A 16,613-nucleotide genomic window follows, 5' to 3' on the forward strand; every position below is an offset into this window, starting at 1 on the left:
CTTACAGAACAATGTTAGCATAAACATTATAGAAAGAAAAATACTTGGTGCATGTCTTATTTCTCATGAATATAGAGTTTAAAGAACAGGATTTGATCATTTCTCCTGTTCCATAAAATGATTATAGAGCTAAGCTTTTCAGGATTTTCATTGTTGTCACGTTGGGGATTAATTCCCTTAGCAACCCCTCACTGAAGGATGGGGTTGGTTTGAGATCACCAAGCTCTAACGTGTTTGGTTTACATCAGTTCCATTTTGCACAGCGCTTTTCTTGGAAAGAGAAGCAGAAAATGCATCAAGATTAAACAGCCAAACTTTGGGGTGGTTGGGGGAGAGAATGAGAGAGAGAGAGAGAGAGAGAGAGAGAGTGTGTGTGTGTGTGTGTGTATTATTGTGTGTGTGTGTATGGGGTGGATAGCAAAGGCAAGGAAGGAAAGTAAACTGACTGAATACGTAAATACCATGTAAATTATTCCAGACAAGGAATTTGGCCTTTTTTTTTTTTTAATGTTGTATCACCAGCATTGCAGCTGTGCCCGGCACACAATAGCTTGTTTAGTAAATAGTTGTTGCACCAAGTGAGAGAACGAACTTCTCACTTTTTTAAAAGGGAAATGTGGATTGCAGTCTAGGAATCAACTAAGGCCCTAGAAGGGAGAATGTCCTAGAGGACGTCTCCATTTCGCCTGGCGAGCAGAGGCGTCTGAGTGGCGTCAGAAGAAATTCCCACTCCCCCAGGGTTCCCAGCTGAAGGGAAAGGCGCTCCACCGCGAAACCCCACGCTCCAGTAACAACTCCGCCCCGGACCCGCTCCCCACCCACGTTCCACGGTCGGGTTTGTCTCGGTCGCCCCGCCCCTCTGGCTCCGTCCCTGCCCCTTTCCCCTCTTCTCCCTCTTTTTAGTCTCACACCTTCCTCTTTAGCTCCCAAGGCCCAGTCGCTCGGCACCTCCCGCGACTAGCCTCCTCTCTCCTCGTCTCCTCCCCGGGGTCGATTCCGCGGGCGTCCACAGCCTCCCTTTCTGTTTCTTGGCGGTCGCCCCGCCCCTCCCTTTCATGCCCCCGCCCTTCCCTTTGACGTGGCAGAGGCGGCACCAGCCATGTTGACCCAGCAGAGTTCTGTGCGGAGATCGGGGGCGGGGCGGCCGCGGCCCTGATTGCACTGCTTCGGCTGCTTCGGCTGCGCGTATAGGACTGATTTTGCAAGGCCGAGGCTGCGACAGGCGTGGGTCTCGTAGCGGGGGACATTGTGGTAAGGCCTAACTTCAGGGATGCCTCCTTCAGGCTCCTTGGGCGGCCGCGGGTGCTCAGCGGCAAGCGGGGGAGGGGGCCCTGGGCGGCGGCTGGCTGGCTGGCTCGACGGCTGGGGTCTCTAGGGTGGTGTGGGCTCTTCCCTCTTGGTGCCTCGGGGCAGGTGGGGCGCACCCGGGCCTTGCGGGGCAGCCTTGAGCCCTGAACCTATCACCTTGTCTTCTCCCCACCCTCTGCTTCTTCTCCCGTGTTCCGGGGGCCCGACTCCCTCACCCAGTTACCCTGGATCAGGTTTTGGGAGTCAAGTGAGAAACGGCAGTTTGAGCATCTCGCCTAACACCCCACCCCGCCTCCGAGGCCGTCTGCTTTCCTCACCCCAACCCATCACCGCTTCTGGGCGCTTAGGCTTATCCGTTCATTCTTGCCAGATCAGAAGTGCCATAGACTTTGAACCGATGTGACTTCGTCATCCGTAGTTTGGCCTTGGGAGTTATTGGGGGAAAGGAGAAAAGTCAGGTAAAGCTTATGCCTTGGGCCTTGATTACAAATAGAGTTCAGTTTTCAGATAGGACCAATCTTACTTGTGCTTCCGTTCGGCCCTAATGTTAATCGTTTTGGTGGCAAAGGAAAAGTAGTAAACCTACATGCAGCCACCGGAGTGTTTGTTGAATAACATTTCCACTTGAATTTATTGAACCTCCACCCCTCAAAGCCGGGGATAACTTGCCAAATTATCTTGGTTATAAAAAGTTTTAGATTTAATTATAAATATATGTTAAGTTTCCTTCTCACCATTCTCTGGTAGTTTAATAATCAATTTGGAAGTCTAACCAGTTTTAATTGACTCATAGAATTTTAGAGTTAGAAAGGGCCTTGTCGTTTTCTAGCCCAAACACCTCTTCTTGATGAGGAATTGAGGATCCGAGAGGTAAAATTATTTGTCTAATATAAAGCTAAGTCTTCCGAAATAGTTGAAGACACTTCACTGAGTATATTACAACTGAAAAGGAGGCACTATTATCTAAAAAAAAAAAAGTACCATGACTAGTATATTAAGTCTGCATGATAATATAGTGTCTGAGTCATATTCATTTGGATTTATGTTTTTATGCATGCATAATGTTAGAAGAGAGAATGCTTATCAAATAATGCCCTTTTATAAAAAGCTTGTTTGTAGAAAAGACTATTTTAGATATGCCATTGTCGGATATAGGACCAACCCTGGCACAATTTGTACTAGAATTAGTGATTTTAAAATTGAACAATTGAATGAATGTGTAATTGGCCCAGTTAAGAAGAAACAGGTGGGATTTTTTTTTTCAAAATACTGCCAGAAAGTGAGAATGTAGGAAATAAAATAGATGTCATTTAGTGAGCAGTTGTGATCTTAGAGCAAAGATAGTGAGCAAGAGAAGAGGAATTGTGCCCAAATATCACGCAGGTAATATTTAGTCTGTCTTAATGAAAAGTAAGGAGTGGAATTACAATCCAGCTTTGTTACCTGTTGTAGGAACTTAAACCTGGTGATTGCCTGTTTGTAAATGTCTTCGTGCTAAGTCTCTTAGATCCTTTTTCTATTAGGCTCCCCGATTGAATTTAGCCCTAGTGTCCTAAAGGCAGTGGTTCTCAAGACCTCTTTACTCTTAAATATTATTGAGGATCAAAAAAAAAATCCCCAAAATTTTGCTTAATGGAAGACAGGTAGATTTTTATTTTTCATATCTACTTCTGCATTCAATCGCTTGTGATAGGTTGTTTTGGTTGAATTATATGAAGGAAATCAGGCTTACATAGATATGTAGCTGGAAAAAAGAGGACTATTTTATTAGCTTTTTCAGATAATTGCATATTCTTTGATACTACACCAGAAATGAACAGTTTTAGTTAAGAAATCCAGTTAACCGTAGTGTGGAATCTGAAACCTTAGAAGTGAATCCTTTGTACTCTGTTACATTAAAACCTGTTGGTCTATCCTGCACTTTGAATGGGTCATTTACCCATTCATGATTTTGTGACATTGATCATTTAGGAGATATTGCTTCACTGAATAATGTGTATCTTCTAAATGTTGACATATTTGTTATACAATATTAAAAAATTACATTGATATCACCACTGATCAACAGAAAAATCATTACATATTAGAGCTGTGAAGTTCACTGTAGTGGATAAAAGTTCTCAAAAATTTTAATATTTGCTCGAAAGCTCAAATTTTATCACCAGCAACAAATGCTATGAATTGTTTTCCAGGTGACAGGTTCAGTTCTATCTATTTTTGAGAATATGCGTGACATATAACTCACGTGTTTGAGAAATTCAGAAACTTTCTTGGAGAATTGAGAAATAGACACTCAAAACATTTTTTGTGTTTGGTTCAGGTGACCAAACCTGATTGGTTTAGTATATTTTAATGGGTATTTTAATGCTTTTTGATGATATATTCTAGCTGCATCTTAGATTAAAAATGTAATTAAGTAACAGAAAACGTCATTTGCTTTATTTATAGGAAGGATTTCATAGTCCTTAAATTTATATTCACATCGATAGCTTGGAAGCTCTTGCTAAAAACTGATATCTCTTGCAAAGGAGATTGTTTCTTCTCTTGCTGACCATTGCCTGTGTTAGAACTGAGGTTGGCGTCTTCTGATCCCCCCTCTGACTATCCCACATCTTTGTTTTACCATTATCTTTCAACAGCCATTTTTTCTCAAACTCATACCGTCTTTCTCAAAGCTGCCTCCGATATCTACCTTCAAGATAATCTTTTCTAAACAAATTTAGTTATTTTAGGATTTCCTTTTATTATTTATCAACTTTTGGAAAATCTGTGCTGGCTGTTAATTATCATGATTCTCTCTTTGTCTCTCAGATTCTGATAGGAGGAAAGAGTGTTTAATTTTTATTTTATTATTAATTGAGGTATTATTGGCATATTATTTCTTTTAAAGAAGAGAAAGTTCTTAGCTTCTTAAGATATTTAGATTTGTTAAGCTTTTACATAATTTATATTATCAAAATCTATTTGAAAATTTTTCTAAAATTAAAATTATTATTATGAACTTTTCCTTCCCTCACTTATATTTGAGCATCGGTTCCTCATCATTGTTCTTAGCAACTTCAACATCCATGTAGCCCCTTTTGGCACTCGGCCTTCATAATTCTCAGTTCTTAATGTCCTTCATCTCTCCCACAAATCTTTTGGCCTTTAATTTTTACGGTTTCTTTCCATCACTGTTGCAGTTTGAGAGCACGAGCTAGAATTATTATCTAGGTAGGAAAGTTGGCATCCTAGATAGGCAGTTAGAGAGTAACAAGATGGAGACATTGCTTGACTAGCCCTTAGCCAGAGTAGTAAATTTACTACTTCTTATTGGGCCTAATGGACATTGGTTTCAATAGAGTTACTTATTATTTTGTTTTAAGTGGCGTTATTGTTGCTTGCTAATTTTTTTCTGAGATAGTATTTTCATTTGGTAATGATTTGTAATGGATTCATATTGCTGAAAATGAGAAAAACATACTTATTTTGAATTTTTTGAAGAGAATTTGAAAATATTTTTTAATTTTGTTATAGAAATAAAAGTCAAGCTCTACAATGACAACCTATTTGGAATTCATCCAGCAAAATGAAGAACGAGATGGAGTTCGATTTAGTTGGAATGTTTGGCCATCAAGTCGACTAGAAGCTACAAGAATGGTTGTTCCAGTAGCAGCCCTGTTTACACCACTAAAGGAGAGGCCTGATTTACCACCTATTCAATATGAACCTGTTTTGTGTAGTAGGACCACTTGCCGTGCAGTTTTGAATCCTTTATGGTAATTAAAACATAGAAAAAAAGAAGTGACAGTATGACTTCAAAATGTAGTTTCTTTCTTGCTCATTTGTATAAAAATATCTTTATTTTTGTTGAAATTTATTTTTTCAAGTTAGGTTAGTCAAATCCAAAGAGCTATAATATTTTAGGAGTAGTGAAGTGATAAGGGACCAAATGTAAAATTACCACCATATAAACCATTAGATCCTGTCAGTATCCTCTAGATACTGGTGTTGGCTGTGTATCAGCCCATCTCACATCATTAGAAACGTCATAATTGAGTAGCATGACGTTTAAAAAATGTTTTGATTTCTTGTTGCATAAGCAGAACCTCAGGAATCATCTTTTATTTCTCTTTCTATTCCCTTTTTCTCTACCCAGTCCACTAGCAAATCTGGTCATTCTGTTTTGTTTTCTTTAATCTTCATTATCACTATCTAGAAGTATCTTCTTGTTTATTGTCTCTCTTTCTCTTCTAGAACATAGAAGATAGCACACTCAGTGGTGCTATCACCAGCACCTAGAATATAGCTGGTACATATTAAGCATTTAATAAATGTATTTTTAAATTGAATAAATGTTTCCTAGATCTGAGTAGAAGTTATTAAGTCATTTAAAGACAAAAGGTAGAATTATCTTAATTTTAATTGTTTACTATATATTAAGAGTTACAGTATATAGATATTGGCAACATTTAAAAATACATAGCTTTTAAAGATCACTTTGAATGCAATCATGTTTTAGAAAGAAAAATTTTATTGAGTTTAGGATCACTGTAAAATTGTACTGAAACATGAGCTGTATTGTATCTTTTCTTAAAACAGTCAAGTGGATTATCGAGCAAAACTCTGGGCTTGCAACTTTTGTTATCAAAGGAATCAGGTAAGAAAACCCCCATTGTAGGTGTTAATGCTATAGTACTGGTCTAAATATGCAAGTTTATAAAGAAAGATGAAATCACTTTTATGCGATGAAAATATCTTTAATAATTAAATGATCAGGAAATATTTTTGGTTTAAAATTTTATTACTCTTTCTGGCAAATAATTTGTTAAATTTTTTTGTTTTTTTTCTCTCTGTAGTTTCCACCTACTTATGCTGGTATATCTGAACTGAATCAGCCTGCTGAACTTTTACCTCAGTTTTCTAGCATTGAATATGTAGTTCTGGTAAGAACTTAAGAGTAAATCTTTAAGGAAGTTTTAAATACCTGGTAATTTACTTTATATCAAAATAATTGTTCACTTGAGATGACTTAAAAGACATCATTCTTGATTTTCACATTGAATTGATGAAGCATTTCAAAGGTAAGACCTCTCAAGGTCATTTTAAACAAGGTGTAATATCTCTGTTGTAGTTATTTGATGGGTGGCCAGTATATTGGATAGGCTGGTATGATTTGTTATACTGAGTAGACACTAAAGTATTAATCTTGCTTTGTAGTTGGAAGGTCAGTTTATAGATAGTCAATGTGGTGCTTGAGCCTGATGATCTATCCTCAAGTCTAGTTAATGAAATTATTCTTGTTTTGGTCCTTGATAGGAAAATCATTTTTCTTCCCTTTCTGAATAGCTTTACATAGTTGTTTCTATATTTAAGAGCAAAAATAATATCCTTTATGAATGTTGTAGAAAAAGCAGAATATGGTTTACTTGAGCCAGTCAGTAATTGTCTAGCCTGGCTAGTTTTTAGTCTCTTACAATCTAATTCAGGTTTAGACAGTTATTTTATAAATTCATCATGTGTTTTTTACCTTTTAGTTACTATTTTCTTATTTTAAAAAGAAATAAATACTCATTATAAGAAATGAAACCTCATGCAGTTAAATGAAATTAAAAGTGATTGTCTTCTGTATGTAATTGTAAATAATGTTTTTAAACTTAATTTTTCACTTGATATCTCGGATATCTCTCCATGCATAGGTAACCTGTTTCATTTCAGAAATGTATTTATTAGGATTTCATTGTATGAATGTACTATAAATTATTTAATTAGTCCTCTATTGATTATCCTTATATATTGTGCTGAAGTATAAAATACTTTTTTTTTCTTATGGCAACATCTTTTATCAGCGTGGTCCTCAGATGCCTTTGATATTCCTCTATGTGGTTGATACTTGCATGGAAGATGAAGATTTACAAGCCCTGAAAGAATCTATGCAGATGTCATTAAGTCTTTTACCACCTACAGCTTTGGTTGGACTTATTACTTTTGGAAGAATGGTGCAGGTTCATGAACTTGGATGTGAAGGCATTTCAAAAAGCTATGTCTTCAGAGGAACAAAAGATCTGTCTGCCAAACAACTGCAGGTAAACAACAAGAATGGTAGTGTCACCCTATCTGTGAGCATCACTCTGTATATGTCTATGAAAACCTGGATATAAGTTTCTAGAAAATATTTGTATTATAATTGACTAATATTATTGTAACCAAGTCTTTAAATTTAGCATCAGTTTTCTTTCACTTGCCTTAAATTGTTATCATACAGATTGATGATCTTTCACTTTTAACAGTATCTGAAATTTAGAGTGAGACTGAAAATATTTTATTAGAGATTTAAGGGCTTATAGAAGAGTCGTGCTGAAGACTGAGAGAAAGCAACTGCGGAATATTATTTTTTTCTTGACATCTTTGGAGGCATCCAGGTATCCCAAAATGAAAAAGATTTTGAGGATGAGTAATTTAGAGCTTGGCAGACTGGGGTGATGGTGCTGCAGTTAACTGAGATAGAAAATACTGGAGGAATTGCAGGGTTGGATGGGGAGACTAGTGAACAGTGAGTAAGATAGTGAATGAGTAAAGAATAAGATTTGAGGAAGAGGAGAAAATAGAGTCTCTATTATTTTCAGAGGTTGGTTGTTGAAGGTCAGGAAGGCGATAGTGGGGGGGTTTGAGAGAGACTGAGTTAGTTTAGGAGGGACCCTTGAATGTGTTTATACACAGAAGGTAAAGAGACTAAAGAGGGTGATTGAAAGCAAGAGCGAGATGAGGAGAGTGAGGTTTCAGAAGGCGTGATAGGAATTCCTTCCCAAGCACAGGAAGCAGAGTACCTTGGAGAGGAGGATCATCTATTTCCATGAGACAGGAGAGAAAGTAGGTGAATTGTAACCTTTCTGTGCCTTAGTTTTTTCATCTGTGAAGGGAGATAAATAAGAATAGTATTTACCTTACAGGGTGGTCATGAGAATTAAATGGATTGTGCTTACTGTTATTGTTTACTGTTATTGTTAAATTGTAAATTTAAAGTGGTTTAATGTTCTGATTATAGAGTACATTTTACTTAAATTATATAATACACATATAACACATACAACATCTGCCTTTTTGCAACAGGCAATGAATGCCTGCAGACTAAAGTTTTTTCTCCATTAAGATGTTTTTATCTTCCATATCTAACCATCTGGTTGAAAAGAGTCTGGTCTTTGCTCTCCACATAGTCCTGATTTAAATTTTAATTGAGTTGTGTGATCTTGGGTTGATCTCCTTGCTTATTTTCTCATCCTCTATGGAAAAGGATAAACAATACCTACTTTGCAAGGTTTTTATTAGTACTAAATAAAATATTGAGAGACCACTCAGTATAGGACCACTCAGTAAACTATTATAGGACTTTATAGCAAAACCTGGGTTAATATCTTTGCTTTTCACCTACTAGTTTGTAAAGCTTTAGGCAAGTTACTTAGACTTTCTGAGTGTCAGTTTTCATTTGTAAATCAGGGACTAAGAAATATCCTTCATTATTTTTTTGTAGGGAAATAGTATATATAAAGAGTTTAGAACATAATAAGTCTGTAGTAAAAAGTTGCTCTTTCTACTAGCAGTATGGAAATACTGCAGGATTACTTCAATAATTTTTCCCTTGCACATCTTTAGACATTCTGATTTTCTGTTATATACTTTTACTGCCTTCATGACTAAGCATCTCTAGATTTAAGAAAACTTTAGTAAAATAACATTATTTTCATATGTCTAGAGAGGAATTGTGCACACTTCTAAAATTCAAAACTGGCAGTGTGGTTAGGCATTAAGTCAGAAAATTAAGAAATATGGGCATACAAAGTATGTGTACCTTCTATATTTACCTTATGTATATGTACCCCTTTTAATATGATGCCATGTACCCTTCTTGCATAACACTTATTACAGTTGCATTTTTACACTTAATGATTTGATTAACTCCTGTCTCCTACCAGATTTTAATTTCCATAAGGTCAGGAACTATATTTTTTCACCATTAGATGCCTGGCACATAACACATACTTGAGATATAGTTGCTGCAAGGGATTAATGAATACAAGTTAAGAAGTATAGGCATTCAAGTTACACAGTAATTTAATTTGACAATTAGAAAAATATTTGAGCTAGTTTCTCTTTTCTTTGCTCTCATAGCACCTTGTACTTTGCTTTCTTTTGATGATTATTTCACTGTATTGTTATCGTTTACCTGACAGTCTCCCCAGCTGGACCTATTGCTTTCTGAGGAAAGAGACCTTGTATTTTATTTTTGTGTTCCTAATGCCTAGCCTAGCACCTTGCACATAGTAAATAGTTGATACCTCTTTGTAGGAGTAATGAAATAGATATCACAGAAGTAATCTCTTTACAGGAAATGCTGGGGCTCTCTAAAGTACCCGTTACTCAAGCAACACGTGGTCCTCAGGTACAGCAGCCACCTCCTTCTAATAGGTAATTGAATATGCCAGAGAATTTTATAATTCATGGAACTATTTTAAGCATCGCATACCTTTAACTTGAACATAGACATTAATGATACTGTATTGTTAAATATTTTTAGGAATATAAATAGATTGCATTAATATACTTTTTAAAGAGTTGAGGCAGAATCATGTCACTGAAATGTTGGTTTTTCATCATTATAATATAAGGAGTTACTTTGGTTTTGATATATTCCTGATTTTCTATTTTTAAGTTCAGAAAAAACTTAATTTTTGTTGTTGTGGGCAGCCAAACAAAGGAGGGCCTCAGAAACTTTTCATTTTGCCTACTTAGCCTTAGAGGTAGCTCACTGCCCCCACCCCAACTCTCTAATCAGATGTGTGTTACTGAAATCCAGTTGATGTATCTTCTCATAATTATTTCAGTAACCTTAAAACTTATTAGATGGGTAAATGAAAGGTGGAGTGCTAAAGTAATACGTGGTTTGACTGTTTCATTTATAGCAGTTTTACTCAAAGTGTAATTCCTGGACAAGTAGTGTAAGCATCACCTGGGAGCTTGTTTGAAATGTGGATTCCTGGGCCCCACCCCAGACCTCCTGAATGACACTCTGAACCAGCAATCTATGTTAAAACAAGCTTTCCCACTGATTCTGATAATCACAATAGTTTTGAAAATCATCGATCTGTGTGTTCAAATTATTTCCCCATTTTTAAGAAAGTGGACAGTTTATTTCTTAAATCCTCACCCACAAATAAATGGCTTTTTATTTAATTTTGTTTTGCAGATTCTTGCAGCCAGTACAGAAAATAGATATGAATCTCACAGATCTTTTGGGAGAACTGCAGCGAGACCCTTGGCCTGTGCCACAGGGAAAGAGACCTTTGCGTTCCTCTGGGGTGGCACTTTCCATAGCCGTAGGGCTACTTGAGGTAGGGACAGCTTTGTTTTGGAATGTAGATGTGTATGTGTGTGTATGGAATGATATGTACAAGGTAATGTTGTATGAAAAAAATCAGGTTATAGGAGAGTGAGTACATGAATTTATTTATTTAAAGTTTGATCTTCAGTGTGTCCTTTTGTCTATAGAGAGGCTTCTGGAAGGATGCTCACGCAAATGTTAACTGGTAGTATAAGGGAAATTTTACTTTTAAATAGAATTTGAAAATTTTACGCATACATATTTTAGCTTTATAATTAGTTTTTTTAAAAAATTGAAATGCTATCAAATTTACAGAAGAGTTGCAAAGAGCTCCCTGCCCCGACCCCCTTCCCCGCTTCGCCCCGCCGGAACTGATTATTTGAGATTAAGTTGCTGCTAACATGGTATTCTCTATCCCTTGAATACTTTGGTTGTATTTCTTATAAACCAGGACATTCTTCTATATAACCACAATACAACTATTAAAATCTAAATGTTAACCCTGACACGTTACTGCCGTGTAATTCTTGGACCTCATTCAAGTTTTGCTGATTATTTCAATATTTCTTTTACTAAAAGGATTTACTTCAGAGGCATACATTTAGTGGTTATGTCTATTTAGTCTCCTTCAGTCTGGAATAGTTCCTTAGCCTTTTCTTGACTTTCATGACCTTGACACTCTGGAAGTTTCAGGCTAGTTATTTTATAGAATGTCTCTCAATTTAGGTTTGTCTTGACGTATCCTCACAATTAAATTCAGGTCTTTGCATGTATCACAGAAGTAATGCTGTGTTCTTGTTGTATCCTATCAGGTGGGATATGATTTTCATTTGCTCTGTTACTGATGATAATCACTTTGATCACTCATTAAGGTTTTATCTATTAGATTTCTACGCTGTGAAATTATTCTCATTTCCCTTCCCTTTGTGATTAATAAACATTAGATGTGAGGATCTTTGAAACCATGCAAATATTTCATACTCATCAAACTTTCAATTTATTTATTAATATCAACATGGACTCATGGTTTCCTGTTTTATACAGTGTGTTATTTATATCTGTTATTCTTTTATATCTGTTATATCTTTTATTCTTTTAACTTTCTACTTTGACATAAATCCAAGTATAAGGAAAAGTTATGAAGAGAGGGTCAAAGATTAATTGAACTTTTACCCAGATTCCTCAAACATGTATTACATTTATTATATTTGCTTTATCCTTCTCTCTCCAAACTTACATAGATCTCTATATGTCTATCTATCAAACACATATAAATTTTATTTAATTTTTTTTGCGAATTTTTATGAGTTTATTTGAGCCTCAAATGACAATTTGCTGAGAAGCAAGATATCAGATATTTTCTTTTACATATATAAATTTAAAAAAACCATTTGAAAGTCAGTTACAAGCACAATGTCCCTTCTAAATATTTCAGTGTGTATTTTTTAATTATAGGAAACCTTGTTAACTGCAGTTCAGTTAACAATCTGGAAATTAACATTGATGTAATACAATTTTCTGATCTGTAAACTGTGTTCAAATTTCACCAGTTATCCCAATAATACCCTTTATAGCAAAAGAAAATCCTAGATTATGCATTACATTCAGTTGTCTAGTGTCTTTAGTGTCCTTTAAAGTAGAATACTTTTCTTGTGTTTCATGATATTTTTTAATAGTATAGGCTAGTAATTTGGTAGAATGACTCAAAATTGAGGTTTATCTGGTCTTTTCTCCTGAGTAGATTTAGGTTATGCACTTTTCTAGGAATGTTACAGAGTTGATTTGTGTTCTGCTTGTGTAACACATCAGGAAGCCCTGGATGTTGATTTGTTTTATTATTGCTAATGTTAGTTAGCTTTGATCACTTGGTTAAGGTGGTTTCTGCCAGGTTTTACTTTAAAATTTGGAAGGCACTGTTATTTAGAAGAGATTTTTAAAAGAAAGTTTTTCAAACAAATATCTTGTTTTAAATTTCATTTTAAACACTTGATTATTTTATTTCTTGGAAAATGTATGATTTCCTGCTTTCTAGAAAGTGTATATCAAAATTTATCATCAGAAATGTACATATTTTTTCCTTTAAACTCTTTTGACAAGTTACTTTTTTCTGATAGTGTACTTTTCCCAACACTGGTGCTCGTATCATGATGTTCATCGGCGGTCCAGCCACTCAGGGGCCTGGAATGGTGGTCGGAGATGAATTGAAGACACCTATAAGATCATGGCATGACATTGAAAAAGACAATGCCAAATATGTTAAAAAGGGAACTAAGGTAATTTTGGTTCTTAAGTCTTTTTGCCTTATTAGAAAAGTTCATTTGATGGAAGAGTATAAATATTTTATGGTATGAAATCTGATATTGTGAAGTCATACTTTATAACTGCTATTCAGAATTAGAGAAATAGCCTCTTTTTCTTTCTTGATAATTTGTTTTAATATTTCTTGATAATAAAATGTTTAAAAACTGAATAGTAGACAACAGTAGGTATCTCTTTAAAGAGTATTCCTGAGAACTTTATGTACCTTCTTTAATATTCATGTTAAAGAATGTCTTTCCCTTCAGGAAAAATTTCTTGCATTTTCTAATTTTTCATTTTCAGGAGGCTATAGTTTAGATATGTATATTTTCATAGCTTGAATACTCTATCATTTTTTGAGTTGTTTCATGTAACTTTGTGTTTGTGCCAGTACATTTTTTACTAATGTTGATTTTTGACTTCTTTGTATTGGTTTTGCTTGTTAATGTTCCCTATCCTTTTTAAAAATTCTTCACAGTTCATAATTTTAATTTAGTCATGCTATATATTTTCTCATATTTCTCTTTGGTAGTTATTATTTATTATATTTTTAAAGTATAATTAATAACATAATTTTTCTATTAATAGATGCTTTTTCCCTGCCACTTAATTTCCCTTTTGAGCTTATTGCTTTTGTTATTGTCTGTTTTTGATGTTTTTGTTACTTGGGTGTGGATTTAGCCAGGAAACAGAGTTCTGTGTTGTTCTACCAAATTTATGTACGAAGAGCAAGATGTTCAGCATGCCTTTCTTCAAGCTTAGCATAATTTAGTTTACAGTATCCTATGGATAAGGGGGACTGCTATATTTAGAAAGAATGGCTTTCTAAAAAATATTAGACTTACAGAAATTATTGTATCACTTTATGAGACATTATAGCAAATTAAATGAAACATCACATTTAAATTATGGATTATTCTTTTAGTATTTCTTAGATTATTTTTATCTGTTAATGGGAAAAATGTATAGGATGATTAAGTTTGTACTTTGATTTTATTTGATTAAAAAAATCTTTTGTAGCATTTTGAAGCATTGGCTAATCGAGCTGCAACGACTGGTCATGTTATTGATATCTATGCATGCGCATTAGATCAGACAGGTCTCTTGGAGATGAAATGCTGTCCCAACCTTACTGGGTATGTATTTAAATTTTCAGTTTTTGCACTTGTAAACTAATAATGACAGTTTAGAAATAAACTGGCATTACAAATACAATGACAGTTTAGAAAAAAAAAAACAGTCATCATCTTCCCACTCTTGGGTAATACTTTTTGATACACTTTTCAGTAAAGTTCACTTTAATTTTTTTCCAAAATATAGTTATAAAATTTTTTTCCAAAATATAGTTACAGTTCTGTTTGAAAAGTTTATCTTGATATCCTGCAGTCATTGAATTATTTTGGAGCTTTTTTGAGGTATAATTCACATACTATAAAATTTACCCACTTAAGTGCACAATTAAAATTTTTTTTGGTATATTGACAGGTTGAGCAGCCATCGCCATAATTTAATTTTAGACATTTACATTATTCTAGAAAGATCTTAGGGGGAAACCATTTCATCTTTCACTATTTGGTATGATGTTAGCTCTGGGTTTTTGTAAATGCCTTTATCAGGTTAAAGAATTTCCTATCTGTTCCTAGTTTGTTGAGTTTTTTCATGAAAAGGTATTTGTTACATGCTATTCCTGTATCTTTTGAGATGATCACATGATTTTTGTCCTTTATTCTTTTAATATGGTTTGTTATAGTGATTTTTTTTGTTTGTTAAACCAACCTTGCATTCCTGGGATGACTCTAACTTTTGAATAATCTTTTTTATCTATTGCTGGATTTGATTTGCTAGTATGTCAACTCATTGTATTCAATTCATTTATCTAATAAATATTAATGGACACCCACTGAGTATCAAACTGTTCAAAGTACTAGAGATAAAATAGTGAACCAAACATAAAAATTTGCCCTCATGGAACTTATCTTCTAGTGCAGGACTATTTAGTGTAATTTTTTATTGGACATATTCTCTACATTGTGCCATTGAAATGTAGTGAGAGTGACTGAGGAATTGAGCTTTGAATTTTGTTTAATTTAAATTTAAATAGCCACATGTTAGATGTACAGTTCCAGTGAGAGAAAATGAGACAAGTAAAGTAGATAGTATGTCAGATGTTGATAATTGTTAGGCAGCAAAATAAGTCAGGAAATTAGAAGAGGGGTTTGCCGTTTTAAATAAGGTGAGATGGGGAAGGCCTCATCGAAGGTGATATTTTAGCAAAAACTTAAGGAAGTGCGAGAGTGAGCCATGTGCATATGAAGGAAGAGTATTCCAAGCAGAGGGAATAACAAGTACAAAGTTGAGAACGTAACCTGGGATGTTAGAGAAGTAGCAAGGAGCCAAAGTAGCTGGAGTGGGGTAAGTAATGAGGACAGACTGAGAGTGTCTTTTGACTTTTTAGGTTTTCAGATTTTACTTTGAGTAAGATAGGAAGTCATTGGAAAGTTTTCAGCAGAAGTGATATGATCTGACTTAATGTTTTAAAAGGATCATCTGGGGAGTGCCTTCATAGCGTAGTGGTTAGCACGTCTGCTTTACACGCAAAAAGTCCTGGGTTCGCACCCCAGGTGGAGCCACATACCATATCCCCGGTGCACCAGGCCCGGGGCGAGCCGTGAGCACATGGGAGGAGATGCCCTGGCTTCAGAGATCCGGTTCTAAAGGGGAGACAGCAACATCCATAGGTCAGGGGTGGAAGTCGGGGAGAGAATCTCTGAAGAGGGGGGAAAAAAAGGATCATCTGACTTTAGTTGTCTTCAGTAGAGTACAGTAGGTCCTCCAATACATTGTTTCTTTCAATGTTTTGTGTTATAATATAGATGAGGAAAAAGAAAGACTCCTGGCCAGGGCCACTGTCTGTAGAGTTTGCACGTTCTCCCCATGTCTCCCCATGTCTCCCCATGTCAGCATGGGTTTTCTCCAGGGACTGCAGTTTCCTCCTACATCCCAAGGATGTGCAGTTAGGTGAATTAGTGTGGCTAAAATGTCCCAGTCTGAGTGTGTACGTGCGTACGTGTGTGCGTGCGTGCATGCATGCATGCATGCGTGTGTGCATGTGTGTGTGTGTGTGTGTGGCCCAGCAGTGGAAGGGTGTCCTGTCCACGGTTGTTTCCCTTCTGCCTTGTACCCTGAGCTGCTGGAATAGACTCTAGCTACCCATGACCCTGAACTGGAATAAGGAGGCCGGAATATAATTCTTACTTGTTTTTACTAATCTTTCTTAAATGTATGTGTAGCTTACATTTATTTTAGTGTTTAACATTAAAAGTGTTATGGGTCTTTAGTTAGAAGTTTGGTGATGTTTTTGTGACCAGAAATATTCCCTAAGAGCTTAACTATTGTCTATATCAATTAGTCTGTGGTAAAATTGGTTTTGTTACAGTCATTTGCTTAAAGTCACAGTTTCTAAGAACCTATCAGTGACATTAAGTGAGGCTTTACCATATAGGGATACAGGAATACCAAGTAGTAGGATCATAGATAGTGAGAAGTGGTTGGATTTTGGATACATTAAGAAGGTAGAGGATTTGCTGATAGATTGGATCTGGGGTTTGAGAAAACCAAAGGAGTCTACTAGAAGAATTGAGTTGCCCTTTAT

General features: G+C 35.6%; 1 protein-coding gene across 2 annotated transcripts in view; it reads left to right on the forward strand.

Annotated features, from left to right (window-relative positions):
* The first annotated feature begins 1,075 nt into the window (after positions 1–1,075).
* SEC23A (SEC23 homolog A, COPII component) overlaps positions 1,076–16,613 on the forward strand; it is a 46,461-nt gene continuing 30,923 nt past the window's right edge. Inside the window, exons 1-10 of one of the 2 annotated variants that reach the window (XM_039856567.1) lie at positions 1,076–1,251; positions 1,679–1,766; positions 4,825–5,066; positions 5,890–5,947; positions 6,147–6,233; positions 7,137–7,373; positions 9,671–9,750; positions 10,529–10,673; positions 12,778–12,936; positions 13,982–14,097. In XM_039856567.1, the coding sequence (XP_039712501.1) occupies positions 4,846–5,066; positions 5,890–5,947; positions 6,147–6,233; positions 7,137–7,373; positions 9,671–9,750; positions 10,529–10,673; positions 12,778–12,936; positions 13,982–14,097 (1,103 nt within the window). In that variant the 5' untranslated portion in view covers positions 1,076–1,251; positions 1,679–1,766; positions 4,825–4,845. The remainder of the gene's footprint in view (positions 1,252–1,678; positions 1,767–4,824; positions 5,067–5,889; positions 5,948–6,146; positions 6,234–7,136; positions 7,374–9,670; positions 9,751–10,528; positions 10,674–12,777; positions 12,937–13,981; positions 14,098–16,613) is intronic. The other variant, XM_039856566.1, reaches the window with a different exon arrangement.

Source organism: Pteropus medius, unplaced genomic scaffold (assembly GCF_902729225.1).
Source record: "Pteropus medius unplaced genomic scaffold, Ma_sr-lr_union100, whole genome shotgun sequence".
Classification (NCBI taxonomy): domain Eukaryota; kingdom Metazoa; phylum Chordata; class Mammalia; order Chiroptera; family Pteropodidae; genus Pteropus; species Pteropus medius.